The sequence below is a fragment of the Pterocles gutturalis genome, unplaced genomic scaffold, assembly GCF_000699245.1.
Source record: "Pterocles gutturalis isolate BGI_N339 unplaced genomic scaffold, ASM69924v1 scaffold23566, whole genome shotgun sequence".
In the NCBI taxonomy this organism is placed as follows: domain Eukaryota; kingdom Metazoa; phylum Chordata; class Aves; order Pterocliformes; family Pteroclidae; genus Pterocles; species Pterocles gutturalis.
Genome location: NW_010106126.1, coordinates 5,023 through 26,083, shown reverse-complemented (window position 1 = coordinate 26,083; position 21,061 = coordinate 5,023). Strand labels below are relative to the sequence as shown.

The following is a 21,061-nucleotide window of genomic DNA, read 5'->3' as shown; positions in this document are numbered from 1 at the left end:
AGAAGGAATTTAGGAAGGTGCTGTCAACAGCAAGCCTGCTGCCTGCCTTGCTAGACCACCATGAGTGGTCTACATAGTGCTCACAGCAGGATGGAGGCTCCAGAGCAAATAAAGTGTGTGCAGTTAATAGTCCTGATAATGGAAAATCTGCAAAGTTTTCTCATATTTCAAAAAGCATGATGAACGGCAGAAGTCAACCAGGTAGGAGGAGATATGCCAAGTGGAAGATTATTATTCAAGTGTTAAGTAAGGCTGGGGGGTAGACATGAGACACCCCAGAGCAGAAGACAGGATGGGTGGATTAGTCTGCCAGGCAAGCAGTGCCCTCTTACACAAAGCGAAGGAGCACATTTTGGTGGGGGAAATAATGGCAATGAGCTGAAGTGGGAGAGGAGAGCTCAGAAGGGCCCAGGGGGTGATCTCTGACAGCAGAAGCTGGCATTAGATGTTCTGCAGGGAAAGCCTCTAGTGTTACCTGAGGTCCTGAAACACTCAGAGAAAGGTTTCATTGTAAACTATTGCCTAAAATCAGGTTTTCCTGTTGCATGGTCTCTCTTCCAAATATTGCAGTCTATTGTTTAACTGTTATCTCAAGCAACCAAGCTGAACCTAATCTTTATGTTCATGCTTTGTGCTGCGGTAATGGCAGTGTCAATATGAATTGGGCATTGCTCTCTGCTGTGCGCCAGGGTCTGACTGTCTCAGTGGTGGGACATGGACACCTCCAGGGATGTTCTGATGCAATCCTAGGGTCTGTCCTCCAGTACAGGGTGGGTCTGAACCCCTCCCGGGGTGCCACCTTTCTCTGGAGTCTGCTAGACAGGCTAGATGATGAGTGCAGGTCAGGCATCTGAAGGTTTGCACACTGTCCCACTGCAAAGGCTGTCCTGAGGCTGATGACACTGAGCTGTGCTGAGTGAAACTTACGCACTTGCTGATGATGGAGGTAGGATATGGTGAGGGGAGGAGAGCTCTGCCTGAAACACAGCAACATGGTCTTTGCACACCCTTCACTGCTGAGTTATTGCTCCTGAGCTCTGGCACCACCCTGCACGGTGCAATGGCTGAGAGCAGCCACAGACTGTGTCAGTGTCACTCTGGGCTGGCAGGTCCTGGGGACTGGACAAGGACTGCTACTGTTGATGTAAGGACGGGCTCTGCAATGATGGAGCATTGCTCCAATGGCTGGGGCCTGCTGTGCGGGAGGCTAGAAATGGTGTCTTGTGAATGCACAGGTGCAAGAGGGAATTTCTCCAGACACAAACAAGAGTTGAGTTTGATGAGGTGTTAATTAGACCATTCATGCAGCCTGAGCTGTTGGAGAGCAGACCATGTTAGCTACCTACTGCGTCTGCAGGTACAGGAATCCCAGAACTGCTCAGAATTTGCTTGGGGAAAAAATAGGGAGATTCTAAGGTATTAACATAGATTTTAACAGCAGATCAGGAATCAGACACAAAGGTTAATGCCTGACTGAATCACATTTTCAGTGCTGGAAGAGCAAAAACACGAGGCAAAACTATTAGGAAGAAGAGATGCTAACACGTGTTAAAGCTCAGAACATTTGGTACAAAACCTAGGCTGACATGTCTGGGCAGATTTGGCTAGGGGCTCTCATGACCTGTTGTTCCTCAGCTGATGTACCCTAGTTTTTGCCACTGGATGCTCACAAGCAGTACTTTGGTAGTATTTTATGATGACTGCCTATGCCTTCTGTCTGTGTTGTCACAAGGGCAAAGAAGACTGTGGCTGTCTGAGCAGGTCACACACCAGTTGGTCCAGGCACTGCTTTTTATCCACAGCTTATTCTGGAGTAGCAGCCAAAGACAGTGTATGGACAGAGCTTGTTCGTTTAAATTCAAGTGGGGAAGAGAAACAGGGAGAGCCTGGAGTAGGCAGTATCCTGCAGAAGGAGGGGCTCTGGCTGGATTTCAGGAAGAAATGTAGGTACTTGTCCTGTCCTTTTGCTGACAAGGTCTTCTGCCCTGTTCGACACCCGGCACTTGTAAGCACTGCATTTTTTAGAAGGTCTGTTTTGGCTGTTTGACTTTCTTTAAACACACTACATCCTTGCTGTATTGGTCGAAGGCTCTTCAGTGATGCTACAGAGGTGAGCATCACTGTCTTAGTCCGCAAGGCAGTAGCTTCAGCCTCCTGCAAGCTACTTCAAGGCTGGTGGCACAGACTGTACTGGGACACTGCAAGAATGTACCAGTCCAGAGATAGAATTTTCTGCAAAAAATCAAGCCACAAGACAAACAACATTAAACCAACAATACAGAGAGAGGAGGATGTCACTGCAGCATGAACTAAAGCTCTGGTAGCAGTGAACTTATGAGTGAATCCATTCATAAATACATTGAAATTAGGTGTGGAGGATGTGATGAGGCATTTTATGGTTGGCTATGTAGCCAGGTCAAGGATCTGAGATATTATAAAAGGATTTAGCTATTGTTCTTTCAGAAGGAAAGGGTTAAGATAGCAGTTGTTGCTGAAACTTGATCTGGATAGCTGGAATGCCAAAATCACAGTCACCTGTATAGGAAGAACAAAATGGGTAAGAAAAGACATAGATGAGATTATGCCACCATATAAGTACACAGTGTACCTTCATCCTGATTGCTGTCTACAATCTTAGTCATTTCATCTCAGAAATGGTGTAATAGAACCAGGAGAGTTACAGGGAGAGGATCTGAGGCTGTGCAGAGGTATGTGATGTCTTCCATGTGAGAAAAGATTAGATAGGCTGTGCCTCTTCAGCTCAGAAAACAGACGGCTGAGAGGGAATGTTATCAATGCCCATGAGCCTGTGAATGGGGTGTTTTTCCCACAGTGAAGAAAGTAGTTTGGAATGAAACTGTGGAAAGCAGAAAGAAGCTTTTTCACATGGTATGTGATGGCATTGTAGAAGTCATTGTCACAAGATACTGTGGAGGCCAAAAGTGTGTGTGTGTGTGTGTTCAAAAAGGGAATAGAAAAATCAATAGTGCAAAAAAGCATTGGTGGCAGTGTAATGTCATGGTCCAAATGCAACCTCCAGAGTTCCTGGAGTGCAGATTATCAAGGCAGGGTGGGGTAGTTTGGGACATAAAGCCCTGTTTGCTAGAATGCTTGTGCAGCCCTGCTGTAGATCAGGTTAGCTGAAGAAAGATGATGTTGAGCAGAGAGAGAATACAATAGAGCAGCAGACTTACACATAGCCCCACCAGCCTCTGCTCCCAGAGTGAAATCCCTCTCTAAAATCTGGTGCTGCAGGTCAAAGACTTTGCAGCAGCTGGGATGAGTTGGGTCTAGGACCTGTCTCTGCTGCTGCAGGTATTTGATTGCGCTACTGGAACCTGAGGAAGTTAGTAAGTGAAGCCTGTGCCTTAGTCTCCCTCACCAAACACCTCAGACAGAAGAAAAAGCTATTTCTACCCATCACTGTTGGCTCAAAGGGCAGAGATCTGCCACCCAGCTCTAGGGATCCACAGGCAGGTCAGTGTTGCCCCTACCTTTGGGGCTTGGGGGCAAGGGTGTCAGTTTGCTTTTGTGGTGCTCCAGGGAGTAACGGATGAAATAACCCGTGTTTGTGAAGTCCAGCACAGAGGAGTCGGACAATGCTAAACCACCTGGGAGCCTGTGCAATGGTAACTTGTCTCCTTGTACAGCTGCATTCTTTGTTCCAGGATCACTTTTTATTATTATTTAAAGGATGACAATCTGCAATTACCTGCATGGGAAAGAGATTTCCATATGCAGATGGCTCTTTAATGTACCAGGAATAAGCCTAGGAAGTTCCAGTGGCTGAAAGCTGAAGCCAGACACATTCAGATGAGAAATAACATACTTGGAGGCTAATTATCCATGGGAGCAATTTGCTTAAGGTTGCCGGAGGTGCTCCATGACTGGCAAGTGTTGAATAAGGACAGGAGATCTATTTCAGAGATGTGCCCACACTCCAGTGACAGTTGCAGTCCTGGGAGATGTGGCTACGGGAGATGCTCTAGGAGAGGCCAGGTTTCAGCCATGGTTTCACAACATAGAGTTGTGGTGTCTGTACCATCTTGTGGTGTTGCAGCCCTCCTGCCCGCTCTGCCACATCTCATTCCTGACCTGTGAGGTGCTGTCCCGTGTTACACCAGTATTACCTTTTCTGGGATGGAGCTATGAACTGTTTGGGTGACTGAGCGATGTTAAATTACATTTTTCTCAGTGCTTATTTAAAAACAAGCTTGAGCCTCAGTTCTAGCTCAACGCAGGCCCCACAAATAGTAATGCTGGCATGGGATACTGGCACACAGGCAGCTGCAGTGGTAGGACATGGACATATCTGAGCTCAGTGGCTTTGTCTCATCCATAGTATCACAAACTCCCTGCCTGAGGCTCCTCTTGTTCCGTGTGACTCTGCTGTGTTCTGCTTTCCTACCTAGAGATGCTGCCCCAGAAGATTTTAAGGATATTTGAGGACATTTGCTCAGGTTTCTGACATGTTCGAGTCCAGGCGGGGATCCTGCACAGGCATGCCCTGGGGCTGCCACCCGTCTGAATTACGGGGCATCGCTACAGTCGTTGACCACGTTGCCTGCAACAGCGCGGGCTGGGCTTGTCCCACTGCTGCTGGGGGGGATTTCCTGCACATGCGCTGCGTGGTTGATTGGTGCTCACAGAGAAAGCCCAATGTGCAGGAAAATGGCAGATTTACTGCGCCAGCCCATCTGTGCAGCACATGTGCAGGGATCTGAGCCCTCCCGGAAGCGTCTGGTTTGTTCTGCCTGCGCTGCGCTGCACACATGGACATCGCGCAGTCCAGGAAATCCCAGACAAAAATATGTCCGTGCTGGTCATTCAGACTGTATGAATCTTCACTGGCCTCAAAATCTGTGGTTTGAGCAGCACAGGTGCTACAGGAATAAAGGGATTAGTAAGATTTGTATTCCTAAACTGAGGATAGTTGTATACCTGTGCATCACTGCATCTCCACCTGCCCTGGGCTTTCATCCCTTGCTCATGCAGTGCCACTTGTTGGCTGTCAAGTTGCTCTAGGTTCCCTTTGGAGGGTAGAGACCATTGCCCAAGTCATCTGGGGTGCTCCAGGCACAACTCCACCATTAGGGCAGGACTTGAAGTTTTACCAGGAACTTTGTAACTTCATCCTGCAAAAATCTCAATAAAAGGAAAAAGAAAGGAAAAAAGAAAAAAAGAGAAAAACAAACATGGAAACAAAATTTGAGCTAGATATGCATCTTTTATGGGAAAATTTGAAAATGACCAGAACTAACTGATTTATTTTGCTTTTATGAAGACGGAAGAGGAACACTGAGCAAGCCAGGGCCTCTTCTGTCCTGCCTTTGGTCTGCACTGTGCTGCCTGAGTGATGCCTGCATCCTAGAACAAAATTTCCTAGAACAAAATTTTCTCAGGAGCTTTGTAACAACAAGTCAATTAGTGTCCTAGAGGCATGGGAGATTGGACAGACAGATGTTCTGCTTCTGCTGTTCCAGGGATGCTGGAGGTTATACTGAGGGTTTGCTTTGTTTTATAGTCCCTGCTCAAAGTCCACTGTAGCGGGTGTGTTTGCAGCAGGGTGTAGGCACAGTGGAAGTGCCAAGAAAAACTGGAGAGCTTCTTCCTCTGAGCTCAGTCTGCTCCTGGTTTTGAACTGCAAGTGGAGAGTGCAAAGCTGAGCCTAAAGAGGTGATTTAGTAAAGTCCACAATGGTTTGTTTTGCAGCCAGAACTTAAAGCATTTGAGGTTAGAAAGCAAGCTGGGCTAAACCTCAAACCCAGTTGCAATATATGGATCTTCAAACCCAGTACAGATTTTGTTCGTGATTTCAGCTTAGAGTTTGTTAGTTCACTCTTGCGCACTTCATGTTTTACATTTCAGGCAGCAGCCCCCGTATGGAGTTTTAAAACCTGGGAGATGGGTTTTTTGATCCCTTTGGCATATTTCTGTATGCTTAGTATACTTACACAGCAGCCTCTCATAGCAAGATTTGCAAAATGCCTTTTTCCACAGATAACCCATGTTGAGTTGCAGGGAGCTCACACCTCTCCCTCTGGCTGCACAGTGGCAGGTCCAGCGTGTCTTCTTGCCCTGCTTGGCTGGAGAGGAACCATCCCCAAACCATCCCCCTGGCACTGGCCTGACCCTCAGGAGAGATATAAAAACATCTCTGAAAGGCGAGCCTGGGAACTGAAGCTCACAGCGCTGCTAGGCAGCAGAATCAGGGATGCATCAGTGCTGTGGAGTTTTACAGCATGTTATTGTTTTTCCATTTCTAATTGTATCTCTTCCCTCTCTGTCTGCAGGGATTTATTATCGCTGCCTTTGCCAGTGTCCTCTTATGCTTCACAGGGTCCAGCTGCCCTTTTGTCCCAGTCTATAATTGACCATCGTCATTAATTTAAAGTCAGAGTGATTGTTTCCGAGCTATATTTAGCCTGAAGTTTGCTGCTCTTGTTTCAAACCTGATTAGAGGCTCATGTGCCGGAAAGCTTACTGGTCTGATAAAAGGTCTCATCTCTCCTCACAAACCTTCCCTTTCCTTCCCCACCCTCTGGCACAGGGCTGTTCTGGGGGAGTTGGGGTCCCAGGACCCAGTGCCACTCATTCGTGTGTCCCGGTGGAGTCAGGACAGCTGTGTGATTCCTGGTGTGTTCCTGGGATCTCCATGCACCACAGAGCAGCCCAAGACAACACAGCATCGGTTTCTTTCTCATCACGTTCTCTTGCTCAAGCCTATGTCTCCTGTTGTGTGCATACGTTATCACTTCCAAAATGCATCAGCTATGCAGTGCACATGTGAAGAGCGTGCCTGTCCAGTTCCTGTGTGCTTTTACGTATTTTCCTATCTCTGCTCCTAAGTGTAAAAATATAGTAACTGCTTGGGCTTCCCTCTGGGAGCCCCAGTTTTCAAGGTGGAGTTTGGATTTGCTGGACGGGGGAGCCAGGGAGGGACCATCTCGGATGGCAGCAAGCCTGTGCCAGAGGCTGTTGCAGCGGTGGTTGCATACAGGTCCCCAAAATTAGGAATTGCTTTGATTTTGGTGTCGTCAGTGTAAGCAGATACATCAGTGTAGCCTCAAGTCTGACTCAAATAAGAGCTATCCGGAGGAGGGATATGTCCTTTAAGACAGCTGGGTCACCACAGGAGTCACGCGTAACTCATCGTAACCTCGTGAGTAGACGTGCTGTGGTCAGTCACAGGAGCAGGACAGACCACAAGTGCACCCAGGTCAGAATCCCGTCAGTTTGCTAACAGCCAATGCTAAAGAAAGAGCATAAAAATAAGAGAAGTATGTAGCAATACTTGTCCAGCCTCCCATCCTCCAATGCTCAGGGGCTTCCTGAGGTGGCATCTTTGCATCTTATCAGCTTTGCTGGGTTTTTCTTCCATTTTCCCAGTCCTTGCTTGAGTCCAGGGTAGGAGTTCCTCAACTTAAGTACGTGTTGGGTGAGTAAGTGTCTCCTATTAAGATGGGCATTTAAAACTTTTTCTTTAATTGCTGTTGCAGTTGTAGAACTACGTACATACCCAAAGATCTTGTTCCTGAAATGCTGTTGTGCTCAGAGAGCTCTCCCTATCTGCCGCAAAGTGATGCTCAGTGCCTCTGCTGTGAGTTGGGTTTTGCTCCATTATTCTCAGCTATGCTTGTTACAAGCATTTGTATTAGGTATAATTTTTTCTTTCCATCTAAGGATGCAAAAGTTTCATTAGAAAGAGTCTGAGAGTGTGGCGGCTGCCCTTGGTATCCTGTGATGGAGGATGGGAATTGGTTGTTTTAGGACTTCCCCTGTGACAACATCGGGCTTATATGGTTTCTTCCTCTGTTTCCTATAGGTTCATGAAAGTGGCTGGCAGCACGGTGGATGCTGTTACCTGGCAACAGTAGGTATTCACCATTCGTTCTACTTTCCAACACTAATTGCAGTGATCAGAAGATTCTGGGAGAAGAGTTGATGCATTGTCTGGGTGTGAAAGGGGCAGATATGTGACAGCCAGCTCCTCTGTCCTCCTGCTGCGTTTAAATGGGTGAAAGAGGCTCTGTCCCTCCCTCTGGAGCCTCTTGAACAAATACAGGAGGCAATGTATTAACCTTTACCACTGCAGCTGAGACAGAGGCTAAAAATACCACCGCCTGCATGCCTGGCCTGCCTGATTTCTGGAAACAAAGCCCTGCGCTGGACCACGGAGTGCCTGGAGGCAGCTGGGGGGACCAGCAGCTCTGGAGGTGGTCGGGATGGGGACAACAGGGAAGCAAAAGCTGTGTGTGACAGATGCATGGCACTATCTGAAAGCCCTTTTGATCACTGTCTCACTGTGATAGCTGGCCTGAAGCTAAACTGGTTTGGCCCAGAGGAGGGAGAGGGAGAGGCAGCTTAGTCCAATGGTCAATGCCTAATGCCCCAGTCCCTGCTCTGCTTTGTAAGGGTCTCAGGTGACTATAGACACACTGCTGTCCTGCACTGCAGATGAGGCCCCAGGAGCAGAAGTCCACAGAAAGTGGTTGAACATCCAAGATCTGGGCCCAGCTCGGGCAGCCAGAGAGATGCTGATACCTGATCTCCCCAGGTCCCTACATGTGCTGCAGTTCAGAACAGGCAAAGCAAGCTCTGAGCTGTAGCACTGAGTGTGACAAGCACCGGGGGTGGGGGGGAAAGCATTTCTTATTTGGGGCAAAACCCATATATATCTTTTTTCTCCTTCTACTTCCAACTGCCCAAGTGTGCATACTGTGGCCAGAGGTCGGCTCCCCAGCAGGCTGTGACCCTCTGCACTGGGAGTGCAAATGCCAGTGCAAAGGTGAGGCAGTGTGCGAGCACAGCAGCGACCACCAGAATTGATTGAAAAAGGGTTTGTGGGGCAGGCAGGATGCTCTCCTGCCACACAAAGGACACATTTCAGATACAGGCATTCACTGGAGCAGAAACCATGGTGAGACACCCCTGTTCCCAGACAAAGTGGATTGCTCTGACACTGGGTTATTTTCCCAAGCAGTGCGTTGGCCTTGAGCGCGGGAGCCACAGTCTCAGGTCCAAGGGGCTTATGTGTGCTGCCCACAGGGCTTGTTCCCCAAGCTGGTCCTCCACAGCAACCCTTCCTGGAGTGCTCAGGTTGCTTTGCTGTAGCATAGCAGCGTGGTTTGTAAAGCCCATCTCTTGTAAAGCCCACCTGGAGACATGCTCTTAAAAAGAGCTCGTTGGGGTTTAAGACATGGAGTTTTCTTGCAAGTTTTCTTGGGAAGTGTTAACTTTGGTGCCTCCTGCGGAAGCAACTGTTGGCATCTCAGAGTGGTTTATAGCACCAGCATCCAGCAAGTCCTGTTCCTCGGGGAGCTCAGCTTGCCTCGCTGTGCCGCAGTGTTGCTTGCTGCAGGCGTTCAGCTCCTGGGGCTTCCCTGGCAGGCAGCAGGAGCTTGGTGCAATGGGGGCAGTGGGGTAGCAGAGCATTTGGAGAAGGATTTATGTTACTTACAGGCTCATGCTGTGCCATGATGATCTATGTCTCATCTGGGAGTTTCCTTTTCATGATTGCACGATGTGCTGATCCCATTTACTCGGTCCAGAAATTTGCTTTCTGCAACAGGGCTTGATCCCTGGGCCAAGCCCTTGCTGGAGTTAAAGGAACAAACTTCCAGGCTTCAGACATGGAGTTTCATCTTGGTGTGCAGGGAACCTTCCCCATACAGCTGCTTTGAAACCTTTTCTGATAGGATCAGTGCAAAGTGCTGGGCAGCCCTGGTGCTGAGCGGCTGCGCTGAAGCAGCCCCCTGCGAGCAGGAGGGCTGGTGCCGCTCCCCGTGAGGGTCGGCGGGGCTGGGACACTGCTTGCTGCTGACCCATTTCCACTGCGGCATAGGAGCTGCTTCTCCCCCAACCCAGGTTTGCAGCTCTGGAGATTGCACCCATACGCATTTGTGAGGACTGGCAATGGCCACAGCTCTAAGCTGGGCTTCTGTACTGTTTATGAATAAATGTCAAAACAGTGTCTCATTCCTCTGCTCCAAACAGCAAAACAAAACAAAACAAGTTCCTTTGTATCCAAGAAGAAAATTATTAGCAGGAAACTAAACTGCTGTCTAACTTCAAGTATGAACATTTCTGTTCCAAACCCTGATGTTCTCCCGGGATATCGGTTATAAATTTGTCAAATCTGTTATTCCTTTGAAAAGGTTGTGCTCGATCCAGAAAGGGAATTGAGAAGGGAGTACATTGCAGGGATCCCTATTCTCTGTGTGAAAACCAAATATATCTGAAATATATTTGACAGAAGAGTGACACTGGGTCACTGGAAAATAAGCAGCCTCGCCAGCCTTTCTGATATGGTTTCACTTACATATGTAACTCAGCATGTGTGCCTCCCTCTTCAGAAGTAATGTGTTGCTGGAGAGGGATGTGTGAATGGCTTCGAAATGCTCAGGGAATTTCCACTAAAGGAGGGTGTGGCAGGTGGGACTGACAGTGGCTCTGAGAGTTTTGGCATTTCCTTGATAATTTTGTTTGTTTGTTATGTTGGGTTAAGAGTAAATGCTTGGTTTATTGTGGACCCCCTCAGTCTTTGGATGTGGGTTTCCACTGCTCAGAAAACTCCACACAGCCACCTTAGCACTGGCATCCTCACACATAGTGAAGATTCACTGCCCATTTAAACCTGCAGCCATGCCTTGTTCCAGCCTCAGCCATGCTCTCTGAGTCTGTGCGGCTGGTTTTCCATCCAAAGTGTTGTGCAAAACACCAGGTTTTGCATATTTAGTGGGCAAATCCTTATGCAATACTGTCTCTCAAGCACAAATCCCTGTTAATTACAGGGGAAGTAAGTGTTTACATGTTCAAAGCCAGTGGACATCTATCCCTTTGGCTCCTTGGAGAATGCAATGTTATCTTCTAAGATGCAAAGTTACCTGCCCTGTGTGGCAAATCCGAGATGCCGGGCACACAGACATGTGGGGGGGGGGGCACTGTTTAAAATGGTTTTGCTGGGTTTGGGTGACATCTCTTCTGGCTTAAACACACGGAGGCTGCAGACAGAGATGCTCATGAGGCAGTAGCTGTAGCAGGGGGCAGATTTCCCAAAAGTGCTAGGGGAGAGTTGCCAGCGTACATACAGGCACTGATGTGTATAGCAAGGGTGTATATCTGGGCTCACATGAGCCTGCCATGAGTGCTCAGAGTGCAGTGTCTTCTGAGGTGGTGCCTGCAGGTTTTATGAAGCAATCACTGGCCCATCTCCACCTGTAAATACACCTGGCCAATGGCTTTGCCCACTGGCTTGCCATCTTCTGCATCGTCTGATGGAGGACACAGTCCCTGGCACCATCGTGGCCCTGGTCACCAACATGGTCTGGGGTGATGCCAGGGAGTGGCACCTTGTCTGGGGCAGAGAAAGGCATGGGTGAGAGCTGTGCCTTTAGGGCAGTCCCCAGTCGTTTTTCTTTATCGGTGACTGGGGGAGGTGAGCAGCACCTCTCCCCTATGCCTGCAGGTCTTTACCTGGGGGGAGCACATCCCCCCCTCTCCTTTACAGTGGGAGCCGTGGGGCTGTCTGTGTCCTGCGCTGCAGCTGGGGGCTCTGCCCTCTCCTCTGGAAGATGCTCAGCAGCCGGGGCTGCCTCTGTCAGCAGAGGTGTCTCAGTTTCACAGCTGTGGTGGCAGTGGGGTGTCACGCTGACAGCGGGGATCTGCCCCGCTCAGCATCCCCGGCAGGCGGGTGCCCTAATTCCTAGCAGACTCTCCCTGTGCCAGCAGGCAACAAAGTAGATCCGGAAATTCCTGAGCTTTGGGAAGTGGGCTTTAATGTAATTAACTGCAACAGAAGAAGAGGTCAGATAATAGGGGCAAAGGTTTCTCTTTAAAATGAAAGGGAAGGTAAATGAAACCAGCTGCCCAGGAGCCAGTGCACTGCCTTCATTAAGTATGGGACGATACTCATGGTCCCATGCAGCAGATTGTGGACCTTTCCAGAAAACCATTTTAAAGGCAGCACAAGACCCAGAGGTGACAGGATAGAGATGTGCAGCCAGCCCCAGGGTCACCCAAGAGCCCGGGTGACTGCCACTGCCCTTCTCTGGGAGGCACTGGGTACCTGTGGGCATCCTGGCCCTGCAGCCTGCTCAAGAACAAGGGCATTGCTGGCTGTAGAAATGTAGAGACCCTTTGGCAGCAGCTTTTTTGGTGTACTGTTCCCAGCTCTTGTCTTTGTGTTTCAAGTCTCATGCTGCAGTTCCAGCCAGGGATGAGGGCTGGGAATTGTGGTGGTGCATTTCCTCATGCTGGCACAAATCCCTGCCCAGCCCTTGGCAGAGTTCTCCCCCTGTGCCGTGCTCTGGTTTCGCCACCTCCAGAGTGATATGGTCACACATCCCTTTGCAAAGTGCACTGATCCCATCTCAGGTTTCTAGGGCACATTCAGATTTTTTTTTAGAAATAGGGTAATGTAAACAGAAGGGGTAGAACTGGCCTCAGCTTCTTAATAGTATAATAGGGCACCAAAGGGGTTGTATGTGGCCTTTCTAGGATTTGGTGTCTCATCTAGGATTTAGTTCCTAGATCTCTCTTTTCCTTGGCTGGCTCTTCTCAAGTTCCTGCAGGTTGTCTGTCTAAAGAGATAGTGGCATCAAGCTGGGCGACACAATGAGTCGGCTCTGCATGCAATTGCGTGCATCTGTCCTGTCCTCTGTGAGAAACAGCACAGTCCACTGTGAGAGCTGTGACCTGCATTGGAGCTGAATAGCTTGTCCATGAGCTAGGTGTCCTCTGCCTCTGCAGAGCTGCGGCTACCAGAGACCCTTGGCAGGGTACTCAGACCTCACTGGCATGGGGAGAGGAGGATGCGGATGCTGCAGCTCCTGGGGCTAGCTCAGCCCTGCTGCCTGTGCACCGTGCCTGGGGAGGTACTTGCTAGCACTGGAGATCTCTGCAGCTGCTGCTGGCTTTTTTTGGAGGTTGGAGAGTTGTGACTGTTCAGGGCTTTTTTGGTGTTAAAGTCAAGTGCACTGAGTCATTGTAAATACCAGCAAAGCTGCAGCCTTTGCTCCTGGGAATAATCCACGCCTAATGAGTGCTTCTCCTGCTTTAAAGGCCTGAGAGTTGTTTGCATTTTACAGATTTCTTATTGCCTTTACAGACAGTTAAAAGTTCTCAAAGGAAGGTCCTGAACCTCAATGAGGAAGCCTACAGCTGGAAACAGCTCACCTGTTCCTGATTAGCCTGGTACCTCAGTGCCTCTTTCCCAGTTTGGGGAGGTTGAAAGTACCTGTTGGTGTCCGAGAACTTCCCAGGCAGATCTGCAAGAGAACTTTAGCCATCTTACAGAAGCTTGTAATGGTTTCCATGCTCTGCTTAAATGCCCAAAGCCAAGGTGCTCCCCTTCTCACTCCCCCAGGAGATATGGTGCCAACAAGATTCCTGATACTGAAGCAGGTTTGTTTGTGCCTTTCATCCCTCTGCCAGTCCCCATTTCCCTGTGTTGTTAGTGAAAGTGTCAAAAAAAAAAAATGGGGCCATGGCACTGTCCTAGGGCATTGCTCTTCCCTGCAGGGTCTCGGCTGTGCTCAGCACATCGGCACCTTCCCAGGCTGCCTGCTCCACGCCGTCCCTGGGAGGGCAGAGCCTCCTCTGGGACTGCTCCTGGAGAGATGTTCCTCTCCCTTGGCAGGGGAGCTGCACGTCAGAGTACAGCTTGCACTTGGACAAGACAATGGGGAGAGGCAAGCCTGCCTTTGCTTTCTGAGGGTTTTTTTCTGGGACCATATCAGCCTGCGCAGACAAGCTGAACCCTGCAGAAAGCCCACTGGGTTGGAGGAGCTGTATGCAGACTGAGGCCTCTCTAACTCCATCTCTTCCCATTTAATACAACCTTATTTTTATGGCCTTTCAGCCAGTTTTCGGCCCAGGTGATGGCATTTTTAGTTGACAGCAATCTGAAAAAATAATTTCTGTTCAGTTCTTAAGTGCTGTGCTAAAATCCAAACATCTGCTATCCCCAGAGTCCATTGCTTTGTAATTTTGTCTTAAAAACTAATCTCTGTAAACCCCATTGCTGCCTGCTGCTTACGGATCTGCTTTCCTCCTGGCAGCCAGTGGTTCGACAGTTTACAAGTGATTGGAACGATGTGGAACACTTCCCAAGTCCTCCCTGGAGATAATCTCTGCCCTTAGCACCTTCCAGTTCACATGCACATACAGAAATGCCTCTTTCCTCCACCCCTGGGTTACAACACAGAGAGAAACTGGAGTGTGACTGGCATGATCCCATGCTTTGCTGGGGACACAGCTGGGACCAAACATCTGGGGAAGGGTTGGGAGAGGAGGTTCTTCTCATTTAATGCATTTGCAAGTTGAGCCTGTTATGCATTTCTGTTCTGGGACACGGGACAGTGTGGTGCCAGCATTGCTCCCCTTTCACTGCATCCCTGAGCAGCTCTAAGCACATTTATTCTGTTACCGGGGTAGAGTCTTGGAGCAGTGAGATGCAAAAATCCTCTCTGAGCCCTTGTGCATGTTGTGGATGTTGCACTTGTTCTGGGTGCTCTGGCTGAGTTAGCCCATGGCATCCTGTGGGGATGCTCCTGCATTCCAGCACCCAGGTGGAACAGCTGATGTGGCCCCTACAGCTGCTCACTGATGCAGATGAGATGCATGCTATGGAGAAATCAGCCCTGGAAAGGTGAATCCACCTTTGTTCAGATCCCAGGTCTTCAGCCCATTATCCATCCAAGCACGCATGGCCGTACTGAAGTCTGTGAAGAAGGAGAAGGGTCAGTGTAATTGTGATGAATGCTGAGCAGACATGGCTCCAGTGAGGGGTGGGAGGCGGTGGCTGAGACCTGCCAGCGCCAGCCAGCACTGCTGTAATTCCTGTGCACCTCCATCACCCCAGCATGGCTCCAACACACTCAGGGCTCACTGTGTTGAGCAGTGGATGCACACTGCAAATTTGGGAGGAGGAGGTTCAGAACGTTTCTCTTGCAAAAGAGCCACAAAAATGATTAAGGGAATGGAGCATCTCCCTTATGAGGAAAGGCTGAGGGAGCTGGGTCTCTTTAGCTTGGAAGAGAGGAGACTGAGGGGTGACCTAATCAATGTTTATATATATGTAAAGGGTGAGTGTCAGGAGGATGTAGCCAGGCTCTTCTCTGTGACATCCAGTGATAGGACAAGGGGCAGTGGGTTCAAGCTGGAACATAGGAGGTTCCACTTGAATATGAGAAAAAACTTCTTTACGGTGAGGGTGACAGAGCACTGGAACAGGCTGCCCAGAGAGGTTGTGGAGTCTCCTTCTCTGGAGACATTCAAAGCCCGCCTGGATGCGTTCCTGTGTGATCTGATCTAGGTGTTCCTGCTCCGGCAGGGGTATTGGACTAGATGATCTTTCAAGGTCCCTTTCAATCTCTAACATTCTGTGATTCTGTGATTCTGTGAAAAACTATCAGCCAAACAGCCATCCCAGGGGTATGCCAGTGTGTGCTGCAGCAGACATCCTGGTATCCCTGCAAGGCTGGGAGGAGCCTCTGGGAGATGTGCAAGGGCTGCCACTGCTCCTTGCATGGAGGCAGAGGTGCTGGCCCCAGACACTTCCTTGGGAGGAGCTGGTTGGGATTGCCTCCAGCCACAGGGTGTTTGCACTCCAGAACAGACCACTTCACCTTACGTCCTGGAGCCAGGAGACAGTATTGAGGCATTTCAGAGTCTTCCTCCCACACTTAGAAGACAGATGATTCACATTATGATGGGCAGCACTATAGGTATGTTTTATATAAGCAAGCAGAGGGAGAGCAGGAATCAGTCCTCTCTATGGAAAGCGCTCCCTGGCATTCCCAGGGCAGAAGAGATTTCTGGGAGAGCAGGACTTCCCCTGCAGGTAACAGACTGGCATTTCTCGAGTGGGGGATTCGACTGCGGACTTTGGTGGGAGAGCAAGCAAGGAAGGTGCAGGTTGTGCAGGGGTGCTGGGAGCAGTGCTCACTCTGGTTCTGTATGTCCTCAGCCTCTGCACCCCACAGTCACTAATCCTTGCTCAGAAACACCATCAGGGCTTAGCCTGGAGGGTTGTTATTGCAGCAGGATGTCCAGGAGCAATTCTGGTTCTTGCACCAGAAGAGGCTCTGCACAGTCCCCCCTGCAGACCAGCCATTGACTGAAGCATGTCCCACGACTTGGGCAGAGTGATGCAGTTATTTCCACAGCTGGGAGCACGGGCAGCCTCCCTTGTCCCCTTCCAGGTGTTTACTGCAGCAATTTCCAAGGTGGCTCCAAGGGGGTTTGCTCCTTGGGACCCTTCTCCTCCCTGGTGTCTGTGCAGCATCCTCCTGTGGCTAAGGGGCCCTTCATTCCAGCCATTAGATGTGCATCTTCCATTTTGCTATCCTATAAGAGCAATCTTTCCAGTAGCGATGGCACTGGGCCCGGGGCTGACTGGCTTATCTGCCTTTTGGAAACAGGGTGTCCCTGAGACAGGAAAGGGGTACAGACGGGATGAGCCAGGTGAGCAGATTTCCCAAGATCTCCCCAGTGGTGGAGGCCAGGCGCTGCTCTCACAGGAGTTGTGTCAGAGCGTCTTTTTCCATGGGGTGTCCATGAAATCAGTGCAGAGGGTGCTGCAAAGCCTTTGCGGGTGGCGTTCTGCTCACAGCTTTTCGCGTTCTGCTCCCAGCATTTCACCAGCAATAGTTAAGCAAGTGCAAAACTTCTCGTGGTTTCTGCAGTGCAGGATGCTTAGTGTTCAGGGTGCATCCACCTCACACTCTGTTTTGGAAACTGAAAGCATCTGCCAGACACAGGCACAGCTGGGGTGCCAGGGCAGGGCAGGGTGCAAGCAGAACCTCCCCAGAGCACAGGAGTTTTCTTGGCATGAGGCAGCAACGGGACGGTAGGACGTGGTTTGGAGCAGAGCTGCTCCCAGCTCTCTGATCCTTCTCTTCTTATTCTTCCAGTTACTACATTGATGGCCGAGTGGCCAAAGTGACGGACTTCCTGAAAACACGCCTGCTAGACACGCTCTCTGACCAGATCAGGAAAATTCAGAAAGTGCGTGAGTGCAAAGGGTCTGCAGGGGGTGAGGGGTCACCGTGCCTGACGTGCCTGTCTTTGGCATAGCTCGTGGCTGGAGCTCTGGCCTCAGCATGGACATGCTCCCAGGGGACCTGGCGTGGGGCAGGGTTGGAAGGCAGCTGCTGATGGCAGCTGTGCTCCCAGCCCAAACACAGCCAGCCTCACCCAAGGGATGGGAGCAAAGTCTGGGCAGCACCGTGCCTGGTCCCAAGCTGGGATGTGCGGTGGGTTGAGAGGGATGTGCAGTGTGGCGTGGGCTGTGCAGGTCTGCTGGGACGTGGGCTGGATGCCTGGGACAGGGGCAGACACTGCTGTGCAAAGCCTTTCTAAAGCAGCTGACTCTCTCCAGTCTCCCATCCATCCATTCCTGAAACTTGCTCTTGAGGATGAGGAGAGAAGGGAGCAACCAGGAGGTACCAAAGCAGGGCTGGTACCTGCTCAGGAGTCGTCTCCCACTGAAAAATCTTGCCCCCCTTACTCACAGTGCCTAAAAAAGTTGCTCACAAAGTTGTGACAGTTGCATTTCCAGGGTGATTTTCACTAGTGGAGAATCATGCTCATTATGAACTACTGTTTTTTTCCCCTGATGATCATGTTTTGACTGTGTTATAAAACCCAGCTGTTGCTGGCATGCTGTGTCAGATCCCCCAGCTCTGCCTGGTGAGCGCAGCCTGCAGCGAGGGCTCCTCTCCCCACCGGCCAGGGGACCCGGCTCACATCTCTAGCAACTGGGTAGGGGATGGGGCTTCACAGAGTCCCCCTGCTTCAGCTGATACAGGGGCCAGGGCTGTGACTGGCCTGTTCAGCTGTCAGTCCCACAGCAAATAAGGAACACCCAGTAAGCAGGGAGGGCTTTAGGGACTAGACGAGATGTCCATCTGTCTGTCTTGTCTAGGTTTTTGTACGGTACCAGTCACCACAGTGTCTTACTGTTAAAGTTCCTGTGGGGAGAAACTGTAGGATGAGTAAACAACTGAAAGAGGCCCTGCGAAAGGGGTGCAAGGGTCGGCACAGCAAAACTGGAGGAGAGGAGCCGCTTGCCGAGTCCTCCAGCTCAAGCTGGGAATCATCCACACATGCGGATGATCCTCCTGCTGCAAGAGGCATGGAGGGGTGACCGGCGGGATGAGTGCAGGGACAAGAGAGAGGTCCCAGCTGGCCCTGCTCCCGCTGAGGGGACACAGCCCCACCAAAAGTGGTGGCACATGTCCCACCTCTGCTGCAGGTCTGGAACTTGCCGGGCAAGGAGTGGGACCCTATCCATCCCCAGAGCAGCGTCAGTGAGGAGCTGCCCTCGGTGCAGACTGCGGGAACCCTGGCACCCACGGGGCAGGATTTGGTCTGCGCGGGGCAGGGCCGGGGAAGGGCTCTCCTGGGAGTGCCAGTGTGGCTGAACAAAGCACAGAGCTGGGTGCTAATAGCCTCCAGCTTGGCTTTGAGTCCGTGCATCCTGCCGGGGCTGATTAGAGCAGCTGGGCTTGTCCACTTCCCTGTTTTATTGCTTCCTCTCCGACGGGGGAAGGTGGCGGGCTTAGATAATTACCGGCAGGATGCCAGCACCTCTGGGGCTTCAGTCAGGGATGTCGACTCTCACAGGCTGTGAGTGGGAGGCAGCCCAGAGCTGGCGTATTTAACATCTTTGAGGGATCCCAGTCCAGCACATTCCAGCGTTCCTCACTAATGGGGCAGGATCCATCAGGCTGCACGGAGCACTCCTCAGGCCGTGGAGTTTGCAGACATCTGGTCACAGGAGCTCATCACCCGCCCTGGAGAAGTGGGATTGCAGGACAGAGGATGGGGTGTTGCACAATGCTAGAGGTTGCTTGTGCTGGGAGAGGGCAGCTCTGGCCATCCAAGCCCTCCTGTCCCACCTGGCATGTCACAGGTGTCTGCGCTGCCAGCTGGAGCCTTGGACCTACACATCCTGCCTGTGCCAGGGACCCCTTGGACAGTGAAGCAGTCCCTGCTCAGCCATGGGGCTGGCTCTGCTGGTGCCCAGGGACATCCACTGCTTCCTTCTTGGGTGCCCACCATCCCGCCACATGGCTCCAGAACGTGTCCCAGGGCTCCTACGCTCCAGAGCCATCGGGGCTTGGGTGCTCCCTACAGCTGGCAACCACCTTGCATGGGGACATGGAGAGCTGAGGGGATGTGGCAAGGCAGCCTGCAGGATGGAGCACATGGGGAGACCACAGAGGAAGGGCAGGGCCTGGGTTTGGGAGTGTGAGAGCCCATTTGGGAGGGCATGTTTGGAGCAGCTCCAGAAGATGGGTAGCAGACATGTGGCAGTAGCAGGGGAGAGTGAGGACCACTCTCCCACCACTCAGACTTAGTGAAGACATGCAGTGACTGTGCCATGGCCAGGCAGGCACTGACTTGCCCAGCAGCAGCAGCATTACTGAAGGTCTCTGTAAACCTTCCCGGAGCGTAGCACAGGAGATGTCTGCCTTGGCTTTAAATCACAGGTTCATGAGAGTCATTTTGGTTGCTTTTGTGTCCTGCACAGGTAGTGAACACATACACACCAGGGAAGAAGATCTGGCTGGAAGGTGTGGGCGCAACCTCGGCTGGAGGCATGAACAACCTCTCCGATTCCTATGCGGCCGGGTTCCTGTGAGTTACGCCGCTCGCCAGCACCAGAGCACTGCCACCCCCACGGGCTCCGCGGGCTCAGGTGCTGCAAAGCCTCTGCAGCCAGGAGAGGGCCAGCTCTGTGCCCAGAGACCCCACCTGTATTCCCCCTCTGCACTCCCCCCAGCAGCCTGGGCACTGCTGTTTTCTCGGTAGCGTCCCTATCACCCCTCCTCAGCTCTGCCTTCCAATAGATGACCCAGTCCCTGGCACACACAGAGAAGCAGAACAAGGAGGGGACTGCTCAGGATCCCACGCCAGTACCCACAGCGTGCCCACAGGAATTGGGTGTGGATGGGGAGGTGTGATCCAGGCGTGCCAAGTCCAGGACCCAGGGCTGGCATCCCGACAGGCTTGCCTCACTCAGCAGCTCAGGATCACCTGTGCCTCCTCCCTTTCTGTGTTTTTGGTTCAGGCTGCAGCCACAACTTTGAAGCCACAACTGTTCCTGTCTCCTGGGGCTTGTCTAGTGGCACAGACCAGTGGCACAAGCATCCCGCTGCAAAGCCCCAGTTCACTTCTTCAGAGCTGGCCGTGATCACAAAAGACCTGGGCTTTGTGGGGAGGTGCAGGGACGTCCCTGTGGCAGGCTGTGAGGGTTGAAGCCTTTGCCTGGGGGGTGTGACAAGACAGGTTCTGCAGCACTCCAGTGGTGAGTGCAGGGTGCTGGCAGGCTGGGGGGTACCCCAGGCTTTGGGTGCAGGGCTGCAATGCTGGGGTGCACACGGGGGCTCAGGCACGGTGTCGGGACATGCAAGGTGGGCACAGCTGGGGCAGAGGTGGCTGCAGCAGGGGTGGAGGCATGCGGGCTTGCCAGGATGCGGACGGTGGGAGCTGGTTAATACTCACCACGTGAAACCCTCTGAAGGCTTCGGCTCAGGCATGGGGAGCAGGCGGCAGGTCAGGTGCACAGGAGCGATGCCGTGTGCCAGAGCACAGCTGTGCCGCTGGGACCAAGGGTCCCCCGCAGCAGCCTGACTCTGCTCCCTCTGTCCCCAGGTGGCTGAACACGCTGGGCTTGCTGGCCAGCCAGGGCATTGACGTGGTGGTGCGGCACTCCTTCCTTGACCATGGCCACAACCACCTGGTGGACCAGAACTTCAACCCCTTGCCGGTAGGTCTGCCCTGGGGCATCATGCTGGCGCTGGCTTCTCCCCGCTCGTTTGCCGTGAGGTTTCTCTCCTTGTAGTCTGTCTGAACTCTGCTTGAAAATGAATTTTTCCAGATCTATTTCTTGCAGTATTAATAGGAGACATTAGTTCATGTCAAATGCAACATGTTGGAGGCAGATGGGAGAGTGTTACCTCTGCAGCTGAAACTTCATCTAGCGCCCAGGGCCTGTAGCACAGGAGGGAGGCTGGTGCCACCAAGGGGTGCCAGCGCGGGCTGCGGAGTC

The 21,061-nt window shown here is 51.5% G+C and overlaps 1 protein-coding gene across 1 annotated transcript in view; it reads left to right on the top strand.

Moving 5' to 3' along the window:
• Positions 1 to 20,779, top strand: part of HPSE2 (heparanase 2 (inactive)) — a gene marked incomplete at both ends in the record, with an annotated part of 84,254 nt that extends 63,475 nt beyond the window's left edge. The window contains 4 exons of the mRNA XM_010087683.1: positions 7,826 to 7,873; positions 16,917 to 17,010; positions 19,541 to 19,647; positions 20,665 to 20,779. Of these exons, the coding sequence (XP_010085985.1) occupies positions 7,826 to 7,873; positions 16,917 to 17,010; positions 19,541 to 19,647; positions 20,665 to 20,779 (364 nt within the window). The remainder of the gene's footprint in view (positions 1 to 7,825; positions 7,874 to 16,916; positions 17,011 to 19,540; positions 19,648 to 20,664) is intronic.
• Positions 20,780 to 21,061: the final 282 nt, after the last annotated feature.